Source organism: Macaca mulatta, chromosome 11, assembly GCF_049350105.2.
Source record: "Macaca mulatta isolate MMU2019108-1 chromosome 11, T2T-MMU8v2.0, whole genome shotgun sequence".
Taxonomy (NCBI): Eukaryota; Metazoa; Chordata; class Mammalia; order Primates; family Cercopithecidae; genus Macaca; species Macaca mulatta.
The window spans coordinates 23,238,562-23,262,749 of NC_133416.1; the positions used below are offsets into that span (position 1 = coordinate 23,238,562).

Here is a 24,188-nt window from a genome sequence, read left to right on the forward strand (position 1 = left end):
GTTATTTTTGCTCACAGCTGCATGAAGGCTTTTCATAATGAGAGCTACCATTTATAAAAGACATTATAAGGAAGGGCTAAAGATTGGTGTTCTAAGAACAAAATTACATTCAAATCTCATGGTCCTAAAATAATTTGCATTATTTTCAGTATTTTCTTCATATGAGAACTGAGGCACTGAGATACAAAGGACTTGCTTAACTCATCTACCTAGTGGGCAACCAGAATTAAGATTCAAAGGTTTCAACTTGACATTACAAAAAATCTATATTACTACTATTTTAGAAAAGGAAATTCCCGCTTTATTTATTGTCTAAAAACTCACAAACTCTTTTGTGATTAAAATGATAACATTATATTACACATTCATAAATAAAATTTACAGAAATAAACTATTGAGTTTACTCAATAATAAACTATTGGGTTATACAAATTGTCTCTCTTCAGTCCAAATTTAGTTTAGTTTTATTCACCAGAATCATTTTTTTCTCACAGCCACTGTAAATTATGTCATATCCTCAAATTGTGCCCATTTACTTAACCAAGTTTTGTCAAATGCCTAAGATGAGAGCCTATTCCATTCCCTGGTTGCGTAATAACAAAGCAGCAGTTTCTGCTTTCATAGAGGTTACATTCTGTTGGGAAAGTATATTTTAAAAATAAGTAAATATAGGATATCCTGATAGGCAGCAAGAAGCCCTGTAAAAAAAAAGACGTAAATTAGAATAAGAAAAAGGAGAGATGGGAGTTTGTTTTTTTTTTTTAATGGGTAGTCATGGAAGTTCTCTATTAAAACCTCTGTAAAGAGAACTAAGGTATGGATGCCAGCTGTGTAATCACCAAGGAGAAGAGCTACCTGGGCAGAGAAAATAGCAGGGCCATGAGGCATGGATAAACTTGCCAGGTTTGAGGGGAAGTTTGGAAAGGGCAAAATGGGGCCTTTGCAAGGGTCACGTGTGTGGCTGACACAAAAGAAGAGAGGGAAGATCACTGAATGAAGAGATTAGAGTGGCATGCAGGTGCTACATGATGGAGAAAGTGTAAACTGTTATAAGGATGTGGGGTTTCATGCAAGTATAATGAGAAACCACTGGCAGGTTGAGGGTATTGATGCAGTCTGACTGTCATGTTTAAAGGTTCACTTTGCTTACTGGGTGGAAAACAGATTCTAGCTAGGTAAGAGTGGAAACGAGTTGAGCATAAAGGGAGCATTGTAACAATCTAGGCAAGAAATAATGATTACTTAGAATTGGAAGTGGTAGTGAAGGAGGTAAGGTATGGTTAGATTAGGCAGGATTTGCTTTGAGATTGTTGTATAGGATTAGTAGTTTGTAGATCAACCATCTGCTATTTAGATAATGAAATGTTGTATCTGTATAGATTTTGCTTTGCTCAATATACTCTAAAACAGAAAAATAAAAGAATATTTCCTCATTGTTTATGTAATGCATGGCTATGGTGCTGTAAAAATTTTTATAGTGACTATCTTTAATTTTATTTAAATGTTACTGAAATAATTGGACTTTTCCCTATTGTGTTACAGATATTTTACAACTGCACATGTGTGGGAATTGCAGCTTCTAAATCCGGAAATTCCTCAGGCATAGTGGGAAGATGTCAGAAAGACAATGGATGTCCCCAAATGTTTCTGTATTTCCTTGTAATTTCAGTCATCACATCCTATACTTTATCCCTAGGTGGCATACCTGGATACATATTACTTCTGAGGTGAGTACTGATTCTCCCTATTCTAACTTTAATATAAGACACAATCATCTCGAGCAATGATTTAAATTTTTTTCTGTGGAATTGTTATGATTCCTCTTAGTTTTTTTCAAGAAACTTGTCCCATATCCTTGTTTCACTTTTATATGTTATTGCACTTTGGGTATTTATACAAAAATGTGGCTGAATAGAAGTTTTCTTAGTTAAAAATGTTTGCAAACTATTGGTCTAGGAGGCAATGTTAGTGCCTACATCACTAGAATTGCTTAATAAATGTAGTATCCAACTTCTAACGCTGGTGATAATATTAATTAGCATAGGTAACATGCATTTTAGATTAAATATAGTTTCACCAAATCATGGGAAATACAATTTATAAAATATTTTAAGGCTCATCTAATACAATAATATTAGGATTTATTATATATATTGCTTTATCTGATTATTTTTGCCATGACTGGAATTATCTGTGGGGGATTTCATGGCTTTTGGGTAAATTGAGGCTTCTAATCCATGATGTTAATGACTGTATTATTACATTTTCACACTGATAGAAAGAAATACCTGAGATGGGGTAATTTATAAAGGAAAGAAATACCTGAGATGGGGTAATTTGTAAAGGAAAGAGGTTTAATTGTCTCACAGTTCCGCATGGCTGGAGAGGCCTTAGGAAACTTACAATAGTCAGGGGAGGGGAAACAAGTCCTTCCTCACAAGGCACAGGAGAGAGAAGTACAGAGTGAAGAGGGAAGAACCTCTTACAACACCATCAGATCTTGTGAGAACTCACTATCACAAGAACATCATGGGGGAGCCACACCCATGAGCCAATCACCTCCAAAGAGGTCCCTCTCCCAACATGCGGGGATTAAAATTTGGATTGCAATTCAAGATGAGATTTGGGTGGGAACACAGAGCCAGACCATATCAATGACTTCAACCATTTTTGCTTATAAAACCCTAAAAAAATTTGTAAAAGTATGTAGCTTCTTGCATATTTATAATTTGACACATAAAATCTTTATCATAAGTTTAAATAGTAACTAAATTGATTTCTGGCATATTATAAATATTTCTATTTTAAAAATAACGGTTTTAAATGTAAGTCACTTTCTAACGTAATTAATGGGATCTAAAACATAGTGATTTGTTAACCAACATCACCTGAGTGAGAATTGTATAACTACTTTAACAGTGACAAGCATTACATATTTCCTTGTTCCTGTATTTATATCTCCATTCAAATTCCCTATAACGTTTTTCCTATATTAAAGCAGAATTTGTGCTCGAATTTTTTTTACTGATTATGCTATCATACACCTGTAAAAATTATATGACTCCAAATTGTAAATAGTTTTGAAAACAGGAGCCTCAGTTATAATATTTTCAACCTAATTGAGCTAGCTTTAGCTTTGCAAATGTTTCTATATATTTATGAGATGGATGAATACTAATTTTTTTCCTAAAGTAAGACTAAGCAAAGTATTGTGTACATTTTTTTTATTTCCCACAATTTTTATCTGGAAATTGTTTAGAAATGACAAACAGAAAATAGAACTTATTAACCACAAACCTGCTATTCTCAAAACAGCTTTCATCAAATCATGGGAAATACAGCATGGAGAACGTGAGATAGTTACATTTACAAATGGCAGCCTGAGTTTGACAAAATGGCAAAACATTGTCCTAGACTTTCCAGAACATTGTGGCTACTTCTTCAACATCTTCTTATATTGTGCCAAGTGTAGAATCAGGTTACTTACCACAGAAAGCATCTTTCTAACCACTAGTCCGTCATATTAACTATTGTGAATTTTGATGTCAGAAGAAAAGGCGTGTCTTTTTCTTTTTTGCCTCTTTTAAACAGAAACTAAAAGATATAATATGTAAGAAGTAGTTAATACCATGGTTAACACTCAGCAGTTATTTTATATATCACCATGATTATTACTATTAAATTTCATAGGCCAATCAGTTTAAGCTTTACAGTCATATTAATGACACTCTTATTATTTAGGTGTTTTTGCACTTTTCTGATTTTTTAAAATTCCCTCTATTTAGCAACAACTTTTTAGCATGCCACAGTGATTATATCAACGCTGATCAATTTGGCCCTGTGCTTTTAGACAAAAAGCCATAAAAATTGTAGGCTATTAATTATTTATTGTTGCTTCAAATTCTAACAATTTCTTAGAAATTTGAGTTTTATTCTGAATCTTTGCATTTTGGTGATTACACTTATATTTGACTTTATCGGCACCATATGAATATGGCATGTATGGGTGATTTAGTTTCTAGAAATATTAATTATAAACTTCTTATAGCATTGCATGAAATGGAATATGGCTTTTACATATTTTGCCCTCCCTATGTTAGCACAACAATGGGTTCAACATAAATGGCACTTGAATTCTAACATGATTTCATGCATGTTAGGCAGATTATCATTCAAATTTCTATTTGCTTTAATGGATTATATATTTCTTGTAATGGTGCTTTTGTTGATTTTAGGTGTATTAAGCCACAGCTTAAGTCTTTTGCCTTGGGTATCTACACATTATCAATAAGAGTTCTTGGTAAGTTAACCTATGCTTTAATTTATGGTAGCCACCATAAGTGTATTTTGAAGACTTTTCTAAATATTTTTACAGAATTGCCATGCATAAATATATGTTGTAGGTAGCAAAGTTCATAGTCTTTTTTATTCCTTTCTTCATTTATTTATTCCCTTCCTCCTTTTCTTGACTCCTTTCTTCTTTTGTTACAGAAATGTATTGCCTATTTTGTGCTCCAGATATAACAGAGATTTTGTGAGATTAATAATAATTAATCACAATTTTTGTTTAACAATCTTACCTTTTCTAGCACTTGTGTGTTCTCAGAAAACCCATGGCTTTTACAAGACAGCTCTCAGAAATTAATGAGTAAGAAAGGCTGAAGCCTAAATATAATTTTTTCAATTCCTAAAATGGAAATAATTATTTTGAGTTACTCTCAATGCTTATCCCTTATGTCATTAGGGAGAAAGATAAGGTATTATTTAAACCAAGCAAATAAATTTGAGTAGGTCATACTTTAAATTGCAATTGAAATGTTTTTTGTGACTACCAAATTTTTAAATATATATTGGTTAAAACCCATAGGAAACAGTGAATGAGACAAAGTTTGTATCCTTAAAGAGTTTTATCCTTAAACAGTTTTATTGTTAAAGAGTTTTATCCTTAAACAGTGAATGAGACAAATAAGGTTTTTATCCTTAAAGTTTTATCCTTGAAGAGTTTATATATTAAAGAATAAAATAAAATAATTTTGAATATTTCACTGCCATTTGTCAGAAAGGAACAACCCAGAAACAAGAACAAACTCAAAGCTTTAAAAATCTGAAATTAAATTTGGTTTACATAGATATTGTTGTAAAATGGTTGCATAGCAAGATAATAGAATCCTGACAACACTGAAAAAGAAACAAAAATAGGGTTATGTGGCATCATGACTGGCCCTAATTCTACAATATGAAAATAGGTATTAGCTAGAAAAGTGTCATATATTGAGCCTGTAGTATATGCTTGGCAAGAATTGGCCCCCATATCTACCTGTCTTTGGGAATACAGATGGAGCCTACAGAGCAAAAATTGTTCCAACATAAACAAATGGTTTACAAAATTGATTTGACAAAAATAATATTTGAAATTGGCAAAAGTATCATAAGCAAAGTCAAACGGCAAATGACGAACTTGTAATTTATGTAACAGACAATTGCCTAATATTCCTATTATAAAGAAAATCCTAAGTTTTGAGAAGAAAAAAACAAGCAACAAAGTAGAAAAACGAGCCAAAGATGTGAATTTTTCATGGAAAAATAAATGTAATTGCCATTTAATATATAGAAAGATGCTCAAATCCACTCATAAAAAGAGCCAAGTTAGAACCACCTTTCTTATCAGGTTGACAAATTGCCAAATTTTGTTTGCAATGTATGGAAAAATAGATTATGCTTACACATTGCTGTTGGAAAATGATGTTCTTTATTGGGCAATAACAGGTAAAATTACATACATATATATATATATTTACCTTTTAACCTAATATCTTTACTTCTAAGAATTATACCAAAAATTTGCTAGGAAAAATTATAAAATAAATGTAATCATTATGAATAGGTGCAATAATTGTGACTTTTTATAATAACAAAAAACTGGAAGTGACCTAAATGTCCATTGGTAGGAGATTGGTTGAATAAACTGTAGTACACACACATAACAGAGCTGTAAGGATGAATGGGGAAAATCTATCTAATGTTACCAACCGATCTCTACTATATAGTATTAAGTAAAAAGAAGCAAAATGGAGAACAATTTTTATTGTATGATGTTTTTGGTGTTACGTGTGGAACCGTGTAAACATTATATGCATGTGCAAAGGCATTTTGCTCTTTTTTATAAAAGAAAAATGGAAGCATAAACTAAAAACAAATTTTTAAAAATGGTTATACCTGTAGGAGAAGAAAAGGAAGAGGGATAAAGTTCAGGATGGAAGTAAGACTTTGTAAATGTAACTTTTTATGTGATTGTTTAATCAAAATTATACAAAGTTTTAATATAACTGAAAATAAAATTTAAAATAACCAAATATTAAACTGAAACTGTTTAACGTAAGCATATGTTGGTTAAATAAGCATACATGAAAAACTTTAAATGCCTTAAAAAATAAAAGTTTTTACCAAATCCTCATAGATTAACTGGATTTGTAGTTATTATTAGTACTAATATCAATATTTTTATGTTGAAACTATTATATTTTTAAGATAAAGCAATTGAAATATGTTAAGATTACTTGGAATCAATATTTTTAGTAAAACAGAAAAGTGATACAAGAATAAAATTAAAAAATTTAAAGGCCGGGTGTGGTGGCTAACGCCTGTAATCCCAGCACTTTGGGAGGCTGAGGCAGGCAGATCAACTTAGGTCGAGAGTTCGGATCAGCCTGGCCAACATGGTGAAACCCCATCTCTACTAAAAATACAAAAATTAGCTGGGCGTGGTGGCGCGTGCCTGCAATCCCAGCTACTAGGGAGGCTGAGGCAGGAGAATTGCTTGAACCCAGGAGGCAGAAGTTACAGTGAGCCAAGATCGTGCCACTGCACTCCAGCCTGGGTGACAGAGCAAGACTCCAACTAAAAAAAAAAAAAGAAAATTAAATAAATCTCATTCTTAAATTTGAACTCACATATTTTTATTTTAAAATAATGTGTATTTTATAGCTCCATCTCCTGAAAACTCTAGAAACTTTGAAACCCAGAAGAAATGAACACCACAACACTTAATCTGTGATATCTAAATATAATCTCGCAGTAAAAGATATGGCACCTTGGAGAAATGACTGGTTCAAGGCCTAGGGTAGAAAATGCATAAGATGATTATGGGACATCTTTTTATACTAGAAAATGAATGCGCTATCACAGCCTAAGAAGGATATATCACAAGGGAACAGAACCAATTTGAGGAGATTGGCCTCAAGGTGAGATAAATTGAAACTCAAAATAGTTGTAGCAGTAGTAACAATAATGGCTGCAGTTTATTGAAATACATAGAATATATTAAAACACATGAGTTTATAATGATATTTTTAAAATTTGGAGAATATCAGGACATCAAGTCATTATTCTGAAAATTGAGAAATAAAGGAGAAAAAAATGATTTATCCTGCCTTTCTTCTATTAACTGTATGTCAAAGTATCCAAATTAGTCAATTAAGGAAAATACCTTTTTAGAGAAAAACCCAAAAATACTTTCTGAAGAAATATAGATTTAAAAAAAAAAATCCTGTCTTGTGGCCTTAAAAATAGTTAAAAGCTTAAGCTGAAAGTTGATGAACAGCTTCATAATGGAGGGATCTGACTGGCCTAGTCTGAACTTCATGCCCATCTTAGCATTACTAAGAGTGGCAACTAAGTTGCATGTGCCTTCTAACTGGGACAGAATAAAAAAATACACAGTACGTTTGCCTGAAGTAAATTGAACCTGAATCTAACAAGACTTAACTACCAGATTCTAGGAAAGATGGGTGATAGGGGAATAAATTAAATAATGTTATAAAGAAGCAATGAAATCCAGACTGTGGCATATCCTATAGGACTTGGTGGTGTCTTTTTTTCAAAAACCATTAGTAAGAAAAAGAAGTGAAGAGTGTATATTGCTATAAAGAGTCATCAACTAAATATAATGTATTTATTTGGTTTGGATCCTTATAAAAACAAATGAATTAAAAAAATCCTTGGAGACAATCCAAAAACTTGAATATGTGCTACATTTTATATAAAACTATGAAAGTATTACAAAACGTGTTAGGTGTGAGAATGACATAGCAGTCATGTTTTTAAAAAATGTCATCAGTAGAGATGCATGCTGAAATATACATAATTGAAATGACATGGTGTCTCAGATTGCCTTTAAAATATTAAAACAAGAGTTCAGGCTGGGCACAGTTGTTCATGCCTACAATCCCAGCACTTTGGGAGGCTGAAGCGGGTGGATCTCTTGAAGCCAGGAGTTCGAGACCAGCCTAGTTTCAACATAGCTAAACCCCAATCTCTACTAAAAATACAAAAATTAGCCTGGCATGGTGGCGCACGCTTGTGTTCCGAGATACTCAGGGAGTCTGAGTCACAAGAATTGCTTGAACCCAGGAGGCAGAGGTTGCAGTGAGCTGAGATTGTGCCACTGTACTCCAGCTTGGGTGACAGAGGCAGACTCTGTCTCAAAAAAAAAAAAAAAAAAAAAAAAGAGTTCAGAGTGGAGAGAGAGAGGAAACAGCAATGGCAAAACATTAATAATTGTCAAAGCTATGATGGTACATGAGGATTAATTATATCATTCTCTCTGCTTTTGTGAATCTTTGAAAATGTTCTATTACAATAATCTTAAACCATGTATAGAAAACGGCGAACATTTGAATCTTTTGGCTTGTCTTCACATCATTAAAGGTAATGTAAAATTGGTTATCACCAGAAGTTTTTAAGTGGTAAATCATCTATTTGGTTGGTTTTTGAGGCACCAAATAATCCAAACTGAATGCTAGATAAATTTTCTACTCTTCTTGTTCATGGGGTTTCATGCAAAATAGATTAAATTAGATATTCCTATAATCATTTGTTATTTAAAATGTAAACATGTACAAAGATAGCAAGAACTTTCTTTGTATACAGCAAAGATAGCAATGAACTCCCATTTATCCATTACCCATTTTCAACAGTTATCAATGCACAGCTCATCTTAGGACATCTGTGTGCCTAACTACTTACCCCAACTAGCTTATTTTGAAGTAAGTCTTAGACTACTGCATTTCTTCTATAACATGTTTGGTGTGCTCTTCTAATCAAAACCATAATGACTTGTTTTAATCTGGTGATTCTTGCATCTTAAAAAATAACTTCTTAATATTAGCAAATACCCAATTACTGCTCAAATTCTTTAAATTATCTGATGTTTCTTTATACATGTACGTTTCAATCAAGAACCAAACAAGGTCCACAATTGCATTTAGGTGATATATTGCTAAAATCTTTTTTAATCCATAGGTTTCACTTCCCTCTTTCTTTCTCTCCCATTTGTTGTGAAAATTTGAAATCTACAAAACAAACATTTAAATGACAATGAATAATTGTAAAACTTTTACTGGGATTTATCAACTGTGTCCAAAAACCAGAAATCTCTCTCCTCTGTTTCTCTGAGCATACAAATATTTTGCTGAATCATTTGAAAATAAGTAGTGAACATGCTGACACTTCAGTCCTAAAGTCCTCGACTTGTATTCTTCTACAAGAGCACGTCTGTCGTCCTGTATAACCACAATACCATTCTCACACTTCAGAAATTCAACATTGATATGCTACTCTGTCTAATACAATTCCTCATTCAAATTTCTTTCATTATAACAATAGTGTCTTCTATAGTATTTTATTTTATCTTTTGATCCAAAGTCAAAGACCACATATTGTGTTTAGTTACCCTTTTTATCTCCAAAAATTCCTCATTCTTCTTTTTTTGTTCTTTTGCAACATTTACATTTTTTTTTCAAGAGGCAAAGCCAGTTGTTTTGTAAAATATCCCACCTATTGGATGTGTTTGCTTTTGAGTATGTCCAGGTAAAATATTGTTGGTGGCAATACTACACAGATGATTTGCATGATGCTTAATAAATCACATCAGGAAGCACATCAATTCAGTTTATGCCATCATTGGAATTTTAATTTTGGTCCCTTGGTGAAGGTGGTGTCCACCAGTTTTCTCCATTGTAACAATCCTTCTGCAGTTAATAAGTTATCTATAATTTGACACTTCGAGATTATGTCACCATTCTGTTTCCCAAAAATCTTTCACTCAAAACTTTGGCAGCCACCCATGAGTCTGGATTGAATCAATTTTTTACATGAGTATTTGCAAAGTTTAGGTAAACCTTTACATAAATATATGTGTGTGTGTGTGTGTGTGTGTATATATATATATATATTCGGTTGTTTTTTTTTTTTTTGAGACGGGGTCTTGCTCAGTTGCCCAGGCTGGAGCGCAGTGGTGCGCTCTCTGCTCACTGCAAGCTCTGCCTCCCAGGTTCACGCCATTCTCCCGCCTCAGCCTCCTGAGTAGCTGGGAGTACACCCACCCACCACCACACCTGGCTAATTTTTTTTTTTTTTTTGTATTTTTAGTAGAGATGGGGTTTCACCATGTTAGCCAGGATGGTCTCTATCCTGACCTCGTGATCCACCCTCCTTGGCCTCCCAAAGTGCTGGGATTATAGGCGTGAGCTACCGCGCCCGGCCAGAAAATATTTTGAAATATTTTCATTTGTTTTCAAATAACAAATGGATAATCTCTGAAATTTAGAAGTATCATAAATATTATTAGATGATTTTAAAAATTTAGTGAGATTATTTTATTCAATATAAGCCTACAAAGAAATTTTATAACCGAAGAAAACATATAAAAAGGTTAAAACTCAAATGCCAGAAACAAGCAGGCTGTTGATGGAAATGAGTGATGTAGGCAGAGAGAAAGCTGTATGGACTCGCGGTAGACTCCAAGTGTAGGCAGCGGGTGAGGAGTGAGGCATGGAGGCAGCTCCTGCTCAACTCCAGCCAACTATGACCATGAACTGCCAGACAATATAGTTCTTAAGAGAACTAAATAACAGATGTTAATGAACCACCAATTTAGAACACGTAAAATATACCCTGAGCTATGAACAACTACTTAAGATACTTTCATTAATATTTGTACACTAGAGATACCTTTTCTCTTAAGGAGGGATTAAATTCTGAACATTTTCTGAGGGTTTACAGCTTGAAAAAGAAGGACAGATTTCCTACCATGGTGAGCTTATAGTCTAGCAGAGAAGGCAATTCGACAAGCTATTACAGGAGTATTAAAAGTTTTATGAGATGTAAAACAAGTTTAGTTCGTCAAAATAGCCTCCATGAAGGAAAACGTTCAAACTGAGATTTTAAAAGTGAGTGTGTATTAAGAAGGTAAAGAAGAGAAAAGTATTGCTTGGGATAAAGGAAACTACACAAGGCATTGAGACAAGAGGAGAGAACATTTTAGTCACTGAAAGAAATCCAAGAAAATTGCATTCTGAAATATAAGACAACAATCTTGCCCAAAGCGAGGCCACAAAAGTAGAATAACCCAATGTTCAGTTAACTACTCTTCTTTTGGAAGTGATGTCTTGGGAAGTCACCTACTTAATTCAGTGATGCAATCTCTGTATGATGGATAGATTCGAGAAGGTTAATGAAGGAAGCCAAGAAATCATGAATTGGCTGTTGCTTTATGTTAGGGTAGAAGGAGTGGCAGTGGGAATGGAAAGAAGAGAAACTGTTTAAGATATACCTACTAGGTAGAATTGGTATGTTTGAGGGATAAATTAAATATAGTGATAGCCAGACAGAGGAGAGAAAGAAGGCTCAATGATGACTCCCAAGTCTGCTTTAATGACTGGGCTTCCACTGATAAAGGGACAGGTCTGTAGGGGAAGAAGTTGAGCTCATGTTGAGTTTGAAGTACCTGAGTGACATGCTTCTGGAGAAAAATAAATGGCAGTTACTGCATGACTCTGGAGCTTATGAGAAAAGACTGGATTAGAGAGAGGTTTTGGAGATTTCAGCATGTAACTGATGGCCTTTCATCTCCAAAACAGTAATTAAATTAAAGTAAGTGGTTTCAGATAATCATTCATAGACAAAAAGATGTGCATATGTTTTTTTAACAGCAGTTGTTTTTCTCACAGCAGGAATCCCAGCTCCAGTATATTTTGGAGTTTTGATTGATACTTCATGCCTCAAATGGGGATTTAAAAGATGTGGAAGTAGAGGATCATGCAGATTATATGATTCAAATGTCTTCAGGTACCAAATCAAAAGCATTCCCGCGTCTCACTGCTACAGCATCCCAGATTTACACAATGCCACTGACACTAACAAGTTTTCATGTCATTTCACTGCTTGTAAGGTAAAGAATAGTCTAATCAAAAAGTGTGATCTGTAATCATAGAATAATTATATTATTATTTGATTAGATCTTTGATTTTTGTCCCTATTCATTACCTTGACTCCCATTTTAAATGAGTAATCATTTTTAAAATATGACAAAAATGTCCAGAATAGAGTAGAATTTTGAAAGTTTATGCACACAAATGGGCAAGTATTTCCCTGAAATTCAGAGGCATTTAAATTTAGGTCACATTTTGGGTTTGATTTTATTCTTTTTCAAACTGAGCCAAACTGTACCACTTACGTCAGATATAATCCCCCTGGGCAAGAGTTGGATTTGGCTCTAAATCTGTCCGGCTTTTATTGCCAAACTGATGTTCAATTATTCTCGTACTTGAAATGCACAAAAGTAAAAGGTTTTCTCTGTGTGGGTGAGTGTATATGGGGGTTGGGTGGCATGGCTTTTTCACTATGGTGTCATTCAGTTCAGCTCATCAAACATTTAGTCCCTTATTGCTTAAAGCAATGCTTCAATGGCTTAAAAGCAAGGAAGATTGTTTAAAAGACTTACAAGCTGAGCATTTTCTAGAGAAATAAACCTGGTACTGAACCATCTTAGTTGGATGTGAATTGGGTACACCATTTCAAATAAATCTGTTTGAGTTAATAGGTTTTGATGCTATGCGTGAAATTTATTTTGGTTTTTGAAAGGGACCCAATCTGTGAGTATAATTTAGGATTTCCTCACATTTTTGCTAAGGCTGTATTAACTGTAATGTAGAGACAATGCAACTCAATCAGAGATTGAGAGTATGTTTTCAAGGTAACCAGAATGAGACATGCAACCTGCCCTTCCATATCTTAGCATCTTCTGACAAAGCATAGAACTATAGGTTTCTCATGAAATAAACTGATTTAAATAACTGGTTTATTCTGAAATCACTCTGCTTTACTCAGAGCTCCAGTTCCCCTTAGCATTGCTTCATGCAAGTTTTCCAAAGAAATGAAGTTGGGAAAGGTCTGAGGATAGGGTAGCCACATAATTTATTATTCAAAACTGGGTACTTTTGAATGTGAAAAGGAGCACTATAAAAATTACACTGGGCCAACACCAGCATAAACCGGGGCTGTTCTAGGCAAACAGGGATATGGTTACCTGGTCTAAGGAAATAATTTACAGAAAGGATAAAACTGATTATGTAATTAGTAGTAACTGAAAATGATGGTGCTACTAAGACATTGCTTTATTTTGTAAACTGCCTTCAACGGTCTGTCAGTATTCATAAAATCGTCTTTTATATAAACCACCAAATCTGCATTCTTAAAGAAAAGCATCAGAATGATATTATTACCTACCTTTTAAATTTTCTCTGAAGTTGGGTAGTTGCAATAATTCTAACAGAGATTCTCTCTTCTTCTAGACATATATATCTGGGACTAACTGTGATACTGGGCACAGTGTCAATTTTCCTAAGCATTGCAGTACTTTTCATTTTAAAGAAAAATTATGTTTCAAAACACAGAAATTTTATAACGAAGAGAGAAAGAACAATGGTGTCTACAAGATTCCAAAAGGAAAATTGCACTACAAGTGATCATCTGCTACAACCCAAATACTGGCCAGGCAAGGAAACTCAACTTTAGAAACATGATAACTGGAAGTCATGTGTTCTAATTGGTGGACAATTTGCAAACAAATAAATTGTAATCAAAAGAGCTCTAAATTTGTAATTTCTTTCTCCTTTCAAAAAATGTCTACTTTGTTTTTGGCCCTAGGCATTAGATAATATAACTGATAACAAATATACTGAAACATATAATGGAAGATGCAGATGATAAAACTAATTTTGAACTTTTTAATTTATATGAATTTTTTATATCATTTACTTATTTCACTTTATTTTGCCTTGTGCTTATTGATATATATTAGCTGTACTTCTAGAAGAACAATTGTCTCTATTGTCACACATGGTTATATTCAAAGTAATTTCTGAACTGTGTCATGTGTCTAGAGTAAGAAAATACTGCTAAAAATTAACTCATACTTTGGACTCCTTCAAGTATTACTTCTATAGTATTTTCTCCCATAGCTGTCTTCATCTGTGTATTTTAATAATGAACTTAGGATGGAGCAGAACACGGAGAGGAAGATTTCATTTTAAGCATCTCCTTTTCTTTGAAATACAGTAATTTATATAGAAATGTATAGCAGCAAATTATATTGGGGATTAGAATTTGGAATTAATAGCTCTCCTACTATTCATTTACATGTGCTTTTTGTGTGGCGCTATAAGTGACTACGGTTGTAAAGTAATAAAATTGATGTTAACATGCCTTATTGTTCTTTTATGAATTCAGTGAATTTAAAACTATTGTAAAATATAATGCTGCCCCTAATTTAATATATGTAAGCAACTTCCTACTTACATACATGACGTGTTCTTAAAACATGTTTGAAAGGTGAATTTCTGAACGTCTACAATAAATGTAGGTGTTACAACAGGAATAGAGAGTGATGGATGCGTGATGGGAAGTCTGAGTGTGGCACCTTTTGGTGCTCCACCTGCCCGCATCACAGGGCCGAGGGACTCCTGCGCAGGGAGTTGCCACGGGGACAGCTTGCCAGATAGCTCTGTTTCTCTGCAACTGAAAAAGTCAAGCCAAGAGTTTTTTTTTCTTTTTTCTTTTTTTTTTTTTTCAGACAGAGTCTCGCTCTGTCGCTCAGGCTGGAGTGCAGTGGCGCGATCTCGGCTCACTGCAAGCTCCGCCTCCCGGGTTCCCGCCATTCTCCTGCCTCGGCCTCCCGAGTAGCTGGGACTACAGGCGCCCGCCACCAAGCCCGGTTAATTTTTTTGTATTTTTAGTAGAGATGGGGTTTCACCGTATTACCCATGATGGTCTCGACTTTCTGACCTCGTGATCCGCCCACGTCGGCCTCCCAAAGTGCTGAGATTACAGGCGTGAGCCACCGCGCCCGGCCAAGGGTTTCTTCTTTCCTGACTTCCTGGTGCTCTTCTGATGGGGGTTGGTAGGTTCAGCAGTCAAAAATCTTTAATCTTTAGCTCTATTATGTACTATATGTTTCCTCTTCCACCATAGCTGTAAAGAAAGGCTTAATCCTTCCAAGAAAAGCAGATTTAAGACAGAGACCACCCTAGTGAGGTATCCTGTTCAGCTACTACTGGCTCACCATCCAATTCTGTCCGCATTCTGTTAGTCCGGTACAATCCGGAGAAGACTAGATGAAAGGAAAAGTTGGATTAGAAAAGATAACCTGAAGGACACTGCAGCCTAAGTGAGGCCACAGAGTCCTTCAAATGCACAGGAGGACCCTTACTTAGGAGATTTTCAAGGCTACAATGGGAACCCATAATTCTACTATGTACCAGCCACACCAAAAATTGTGTTACTTAATCTGTATAGCACTCCTAGTATCTGAATCCCCGTTTTGCAATGAAACAGGCTAAGAGAGGTTAGATACATTGCTTAACCTTGGAGGGGCACAGAGAGGATTAAAACCAGGTTGAATCTGAAGTTATCTTTCCACCATACCAACATGACCCTATAATGTTACAATAAACTGCTACTGTCATTTGTAATGTCTCTGCATTATTTTATTTCACTGAATCAGTTTGCTCCTATAGTTGTCTTCATTGCGTATTTCAGTACCATGCAGGTCATCAACAACTACTATAAACCACACAAATAATTTCTTTAGCATATTGTTTTCTCCAAATGTTGTTGATTTATATTTTGAAATACTGTAGTGCTAACAAAGAAGCCCAAAACATTTAAGTCTGATGATCAAAGATAATCCTTTAGAATTATGGAAACTTGGAATTGCAACACAATTTTAGTAGCCTTTAGAACAATCAGCACAAGTCAACAGAACACTCCAACCAGAGCAGTCTGTTTGAGGCATTTCTTGAAGCCTAAATTCAACAAGAAGGCCCAGCTCAAAAATATGGGGGCCTCATTCACGTTGCCCCATTATGTTGCCTTCCAATTCCTGAGCTCAACCGATGCACGTACTTCAGTCTCCCCAGTAGCTAGGACTAGGTCTACAGGTGCAAGCTACTGCTCCTTCAGGTGAAGTGATCATACAGTACAACCAAAATCATTTGCATTCTTTTAATTTTATATCAATCTTGCAAATACTAATGGGAAAAAAGGAGATGGAAAATTTGGAATTGGAGAAAGAAGGAAATGTTCTCTAAATGTATATTAACTTTGTCAATTTATTTGAATTGGTGATGTTCAATTGTTTTGTATTTTGCTATTTTTGAAAATAAAGACTTTTAAATTTTTATTTACACTTTCGTTTCCAGCAGGCCTACTTCAGACCTGCTGCTCCCCTGCTAGCTTATGAGCAAGAATCCTTTTTGTCATCCCCGTATGAATCTTACCCATATAAATATTTACTGAATGGGTGAGTGAGTACACTTGCCAAGAGTTTTCTTTGTAGAGATATAATTAAACTTCAAAGTCTTAATCCTGCCTCCTACATCCTCGTTATTTTTCAAGGCTTTTTGTCACAATACCTTGAAAAATAACTTCTTTGCAAGTAAATTTCCAAACAGAATAGTTTCCAATTTATTCTTGAATAACTTGAAAAATAAAAAACAACACAAAGGATGAATAAACAATGATCTTTTTATGAAAGAACTGAAGGTCAGTTTAAAGGAAGCATATTTTTATGCACAACCATTAATTTTACAGTGGAATTACACATATTAAACTCAGCTGTATAACAAATGAGGGTATCATTTAGCAGGAAATTGAATTTACTAAGAGGAACGCTCATATTTTAGATAAGTAAACTCATTTGACAGAGGTAAGCAGACTTGTTATGCCTCAGAAAGCACGATTAGTTTTTGTTTTTTTTTTTCAACAAACCAGCTCCATTTCAGAAGTCAAGGAAATTCCCTCAGTTCCAAGACCAAACTTTTGAAGTAGAGCTGTAATTGATGTGTAGGATCCCACAATTTCTCCAAGTTTAATGGGCAACATTATTCTCTTATTCTGCAGCCATGGGCCCTAGAGGTGACCAGCATCCCCACTGAACATCTGATTCACTATAACCTTCCTACAGGTAAAGCTCCAGCAATGTCATTTTATAGGGGGAGTGACTTAAATTGGATTAAATGACTTTCCCAATGTGGGTGTGTGAAAGCCAATACTGGGTTCTTTCATTACATCATGATTCCTACTACAAACAAAAAACAAACATTCTGAAGCCTCTAAAAACTGCTGGACCATTAGTATTTATAGAATTTATAGTATTTATAGAATCTACACTTAAATATTACATACCTATACCTATACTTGTGCATAAAGAGAGATTCAAGAGATAAATTGACATATACTTGAGACATATACTTGAGAATTGACACATACTTGATAATAACATATTCACTATTATATTAAATGAAACAATTTATATTAAGTACCCTCTGTATGTGTGCTAAATGCCTTAGATATTCTCAGTTTTAAAGATTAAAATAGCTTTATGTGTAAGGTATTATTACTGACATTTTCAGAGAAACAAACTGAGTCTTAAAGAGTTAGTGGTTTGTCCAAAGCCAATCAGTTTTAGCAGTTGGTAGAGCCAAGACTTAAACTGAAGGTTATCAGGTTCAAAAAGCCATGTTGTGCCTTCATTAATCTATACCCTAAATCACTGGCTTTCACTAACTCTGCTAAAAATCAAAATTTGGACATCGCTATTAGAAAAGTTTTAACACACTAAAACATATACATGGTTTAAAAAATGAAAAAAATTTGAAATGAGAAGTAATAGCCCTCTACCCCACCTTGACTTCTATTCCTGAAAGGCAACAACTAACTACTCACTAGTTTCGGTTGTGGGCTTTTCTTTTCCTGTTTCTTTCTTTTTTTTTTTTTTTTTTAATTATTATTTTTAGAAACAAAGGTCTCATTATGTTGCCTCTGAACTCCTGGGCTCAAGCCATGCACCTGCCTCAGCCCCCTAAATAGTTAGGAGGACAGGTGTGAGTCACTGTGCCTGGCTTGTTTGTTGGTTTTTTGAAGGTCACTTTCATATCTTTAAATGTATGCTCATATGACTAGTCTTGATTTACCAACTTTGGGCAATGTCTGTTGACTGTCTACTCTGATAGATTGGTACTAATGTCACTCATAAATCCTCCGTTGTTCTTCTGTTCTCTGTACATAGTAAGGTCACTAAGTACACAGGTCACTATGTGCATTTTGCAAAATGAAGAACTTAGAACTTCCTAACTTTTCTCCAGGTCTTCAAATTCTCTTCTATCTCCCTCTTTATGCTAGCTGTACCTTTACTTTTACATTGTCGAGAATAACATTTTTAGTCAGCTCTGTAGTCAGTCATACTAATCTAGGAAAGGCCTGAATAGTCACCATGAAGATCAATGCCATCCACTTTCCATGGTATGAAAGCTCAGCACTTGAAAACAGAATGAGAGAGGGTAAAACAAACAAACAAACAAACAAACTAAAATTTATTGAGGACCTACTAAGTATCAGGCATTAGAGACATATAACATTTAAATATTAGTAAGTGTAATATAAAAATATGTTTTCTGTCCAAATAATTTTGGAATATGTTGAGTTAATAACACTTATAACTGCAGAATCATAGATTCTTCAATATGATGGTGTACATTGTTGAACTTCTACAGGGGATGATTATCTCACACTTCTTTGGCATTGAATCCATTTTTCTATAACAAGTCTTGAACATAATTTTCAATAAAATATATTTAAAAATACAATTTCATCCTTTTTTGTATTTTGCCATCTTTGTCAAATTCTGATATCAGGATTATACAGCTTTATAAAATTAACTAGAAAACTACTTAATTAATATCTTGGAACAATTTTTATAGCATAAGAATTATCTGTTCCTTTTATGTTGGAAAGAATGTCTTAGTCTTTTTGAAAAATAATACTTTGAAAAGCTTTTGATTGGTCATTGTGGTTTTTCAAAAGTATATGCTTATTAATTTAACTTTGAAAATTTGTACTTTTTCTAGAAAAATTTACATATATATATATATATATTTTTTTTTTTTTTGAGACGGAGTTTTGCTCTGTCACCCAAGCTGGAATACAGTGGTGCTATCTCGGCTCACTGCAAGCTCTGCCTCCTAGGTTAACGTCATTCTCCTGCCTCAGCCTCCCAAGTAGCTGGGGTTACAGGCACCCGCCCCCACACCCAGCTAATTTTTTGTATTTTTAGTAGAGATGGGGTTTCACTGTGTTAGTCAGGATGGTCTTGATCTCCTGACCTTGTGATCTGGCCCGCCTCAGCCTCCCAAAGTGCTGAGATTACAAGGATGAGGCACCGTGCTGGCCAAAAATTTAGATTTTAAAAAAAATAATTTTAGCTTTATAAACTTGGAGCATCCAAACTTAGTATTTCTTATTATGGTGCTTCTTTATTCCTAATTTGGTGTATTGAGTTTGTCTTTTGTGCATTATGCTTGTCAATTACTTATTTCATTGAATTTTTCAAAGAAATGGCTTTTAAATTGTTTCCTTGCTACCTAATTGAATAATTTTTTGTTTAATTTTGTTACTTTCTTTCTTCTATTTTCTTTAGACATACTTTTAAAAATATTTTCCTAAATGATTGGTTTGTAGGCTTGTAACTGTATTCTCTAGTTTAGTAATTCAAACATTAATTTGCTGCAATGTGCAGCTTTATGATTCATAAGGTTGAACATGCTGTAGCAGCAATGATGTTTCTTGAATTGTTTACAAATGGGTTCTTGATTTTCTATTTGATTGAAAATTTCTATTTACTCTAGAAGGAGAATATTTAAAAATTTTCTTGTGCTTGGATATTTTAAATTTGCCTTTTAAAATCATCAATTTGTAAAAATGTTTTGGATTTTGAAGAAAAAGTATTTCTCTTATCATAGAGGAAAATAATGGAAATATATTTATCAAATCTAATTATACTATTTGCATATTTGGTACTTATATTCTTTTCTGTTTTCTCTCTTGAGAGTAGTAATATGCTAAAATTTTCCAGTATAATCGAGTTTTGTGAATTGTTTCCATTAAAAAGTTATTTTTATTTGTAGAATTTAATATTATGTCTTGTAACTATCATATTATGTATAGATTTGATTTTAAAAACTGTTGTTATTCTTAATTTTTTAAATTCTATGTATCTTTGGTCCTCCCTTTACTTTTTAAATTTTTCTGTGTTTTGTTCATGGTTAGTTATTTTTTAACAGCAAGAAATTTGATTTTATCTTTACTTTATCTAAAATTTTCTCTATTATTAAATAAGTTTAATTGTCATATCAGATGTTTGCCTTTACTTCTGTTTTATTGTTTATTACTTTGTAAATGTTTCATTATGGTTTTTCTTTTATTCTTTCATATGCTAAATGTACTATATTATTACTTTTTATCTTTTTACTAGAAATGTGGAAGTATTTTAGCAAACTGAAAATTATTTTGTAATTAATGACCCACAAATTATAAAAATCTGTCTTAACAATAACTATCTCTACTTAGAAATACCAAGAATTGAATAATAAATACTATTGATTCCCTTTGTATAAGATTAAAAGTCTTAAGTATTTTACTTCCTGTCTCCTTTTTTACCCACAATGCCAAGATTTTTTGCTAATATAATCAAGAATCTAAGAACTAAATTATTAATAAATTATTTCTACTTTATATGTTTTCTATTGGCTATATAAACAAATCTACAAAAAATATTTTATGCACTTGCCTTTTTTCCTATCTTCATTTATTTCTTTAAAATGGATTCCTGGAGACACTGTTTCAAACAGATTAACCAACAGCATTCAAGAACGGAATGGTAATAGAGTATAACACAAACAGCATTTAAAAGATTAGCTTCTCCTAAACTTTCACCAAGTTACGGATTTATAAGTTAAAAATAGCATTTCAATGTTTTACTTTTCATGTATTTGCATGAAAATACATGAAATTGTGTATTTGCACAAATACACAATTTGTGAATAGTGAGTTTGAACTTTTATTAGTGCACTGGTCATATCTACTTTTTTGATAAATAAGTTCACTGTCTTTTAAAATATTTTTATTTGAGTATTTATCTTATCAATGATATTAGCCTTTGGCAGGTCCCATGTATCATAATGATGTTTTCCAATTTGAAGTCTTAATTTAAAATTTTATTTTATGTAATTTTGACTCACAGTTTTTAAAAATGTTTATATAATTTTATATCTCCTTTTTAAACAGATTTTATATTTGCATGTGTGCTTAAAATTGTTTTCTTACCTTTAGATGGATAATTACCTACATTTATCTGCATTTTATGATATAATTTCTAAAATTAAGATGTTTAATACACATGGATTTATTTTGACATTCTATTTCGAAATAAGGAAACGTTATTTGGATGATGGTTGGCCACTTGTCCCAGATCTGATTATTGAAAAATCCCTGTTTTCTATACTTAAGAACTACTATATTATGAGTGTTTGGAGACTTATGAATCTCAACAATATGCCTATTTCTGACCATGGTTATACCATGTAAGAATTACATATGTAAATTATAAAAATACATTTTAATTTCTGGCAGCTCATATCCTCCTTTGAATGATTCAAAAGTTTCTTAAATATATTCATTCATATTTATTTCTTCTGGATATATTCAAGATTATTTTTTCAGGTTCTAATAGTACCAAGGTTGGGCATGGTTGCTCATGTCTGTAATTCTAACATTTTGTGAGGCTGAGGTGGAAGGATCAATCACTGAAGGCCAGGGGTTCGAGGTTACAGTGAGCTATAATCATGCCACTGCACTCTAGACTGGGCAACAGAGAAGGACACTGTCTCTTTTTTAAAAAAGTTTCCAGCCAGGGGTGGTGGCTCACGCCTGTAATCCCAGCACTTTGAGAGGCCAACAAGGGCGGATCACAAGGTTAAGAGATCGAGACCATCCTGGCCAATATGGTGAAACCCCATCTCTACTAAAAATACAAAAATTAGCTGGGTGTGGTGCCTGCAGTCCCAGCTGCTTGGGTGGCTGAGGTAGGAGAATCACTTGAACCGGGAGGCAGAGGTTGCAGTGAGCCAAGATTGTGCCACTGCACTCCAGCCTGGTGACAGAGCAAGACTACGTCTCAAAAAAGAAAAGAAAAAAGACAGAAAAAATATTCCAATGAAGCAGAAACCAAAGACATGCAGTAGTAGCTATGTTTATATAAGACAAAAAGACTTTAAGCAAAAATAAAATAAAATAAAAATATAAAAGAAAACAAAAATGGTCATTTTTTTACGATAAAGGGCTCAATTCAGCAACAGAATATACCAATCGTAAATATATATGCTCCCAACACTAGAACACACAGATATATAAATATTATTACAGCTAAAAAGAGAGACAGACCTCAATGCAGTAATAGCTGGACACTTCAATAACCCACTTTAAACAATTCGATAGATCATCTAGACAGAAATTCGACTAGGAAACATCAGGCTTAATCTGCACTACCGACCAAATGGACCTAACAGACATTTAAAGAACATTATTTCCAACAGCTGCCGAATACACATTATTCTCATTAGCACATGAAACATTCTCTAGGATAGACTATATGTTAGTCCATCAAACAAGTTTCAACATACTTTTAAAAATCAAAATCTTATCAAGTATGTTCTCAGGACATAATGAACTAGAAGTGTAAATTAATAACAAGAGGAAGTTTAGAAACTGTACAAACACATGTAAATTAAGAAACATCCTCCTGACTGATCATTAGGTCAGTGAAGAAATTAAGAAGAAAATTTAAAACAAATTATTGAAAGAAAAATGAAAACACAACATACAAAAATCTATGAGATACAGCAAAAGCAGTGCTAAGACAGGTCAACTTATAGCAATTAATAAATAACAGCTATTTTTCACACTGTTATAAAGAAATAAAAGGAATTCTTCTCACAGTATTTCAAAAAACATTGATGAGGGAATTCCTACTGAGTAATTCTATAAGGCTAACATTACTCACATTTGAAAACCACACACGAGCACAAAAAACAACAAAAACAAACTACACAAAACTATCCCTGATGAACATAGACAAAAAAGTCTTTAACAAAATACTTGTCCATTGAATTCAAAAGCCCATCAAAAAGATAACACACCATAATCATGTGGGATTTGTCCCAGAGATGCAAGGATGATTCAACATATGCCAATCAATAATTGTGATACATCACATCAACAGAACAAAAAACAAAAACTAAATGATCATCTCAATAGATGAAGAAAAGTATTTGATAAAATTAAACATCCTTCTCATGATAAAACCTCAACAAATTAGGCACTGAAGGAACATATTTCAGCATAATAAATGCCATATATGACAAACCCAGAGCTAACATCATACAGAATGGAGAATAGCAGAAAGCCTTTCGTCTAAGCACTGGAAGATAAGAATGTCTAATTTCAAGGCTCCCATTCAATATAGTAATGACTGGACGTTCTAACCAGAGCAGTTAGGAAAGAAAATGAAATAAAAGACATGAAAATTCAAAAAGAGGAAGTCAAATGATCACTCTTTGCAGATGGCATGATCTTATATATAGAAAACCCTAAAGGTTCCACAAAAAACTCTTATAACTGATACAACAAATTTACTAAAGTTCCTAGGCATAAAATCAACATGCAAAAGTCAGTAGCATTTGTATATATCAGGAACAAACTAGCTGGAAAATAAATCAAGACAACAACTACATTTACAATTGCTACAACAACAACAACAGATAACTACTCTAGAAATAAATGTAACCATGGAGGTAAAGACCTCTTCAAAGAAAACCACAAAAGAAATGAAGAGGATACAAATGGAAATACATCCCAAGGCTTAATATTGGACATTACTATCCAATTCAATCTACAGATCCAATGTAATCCCTAAATAACATTCTTCATAGAGATAGAAAAAGATTCTAAAATTCCTG

At 33.5% G+C, this 24,188-nt stretch overlaps 1 protein-coding gene across 2 annotated transcripts in view; it reads left to right on the top strand.

Moving 5' to 3' along the window:
- SLCO1C1 (solute carrier organic anion transporter family member 1C1) overlaps positions 1-14,544 on the top strand; it is a 56,888-nt gene extending 42,344 nt beyond the window's left edge. Inside the window, exons 13-16 of one of the 2 annotated variants that reach the window (XM_002798488.4) lie at positions 1,543-1,727; positions 4,236-4,300; positions 12,009-12,229; positions 13,632-14,544. In XM_002798488.4, coding sequence (XP_002798534.1) covers positions 1,543-1,727; positions 4,236-4,300; positions 12,009-12,229; positions 13,632-13,805 — 645 coding nt within the window. In that variant the 3' untranslated portion in view covers positions 13,806-14,544. The remainder of the gene's footprint in view (positions 1-1,542; positions 1,728-4,235; positions 4,301-12,008; positions 12,230-13,631) is intronic. The other variant, XM_077953147.1, reaches the window with a different exon arrangement.
- Positions 14,545-24,188: the final 9,644 nt, after the last annotated feature.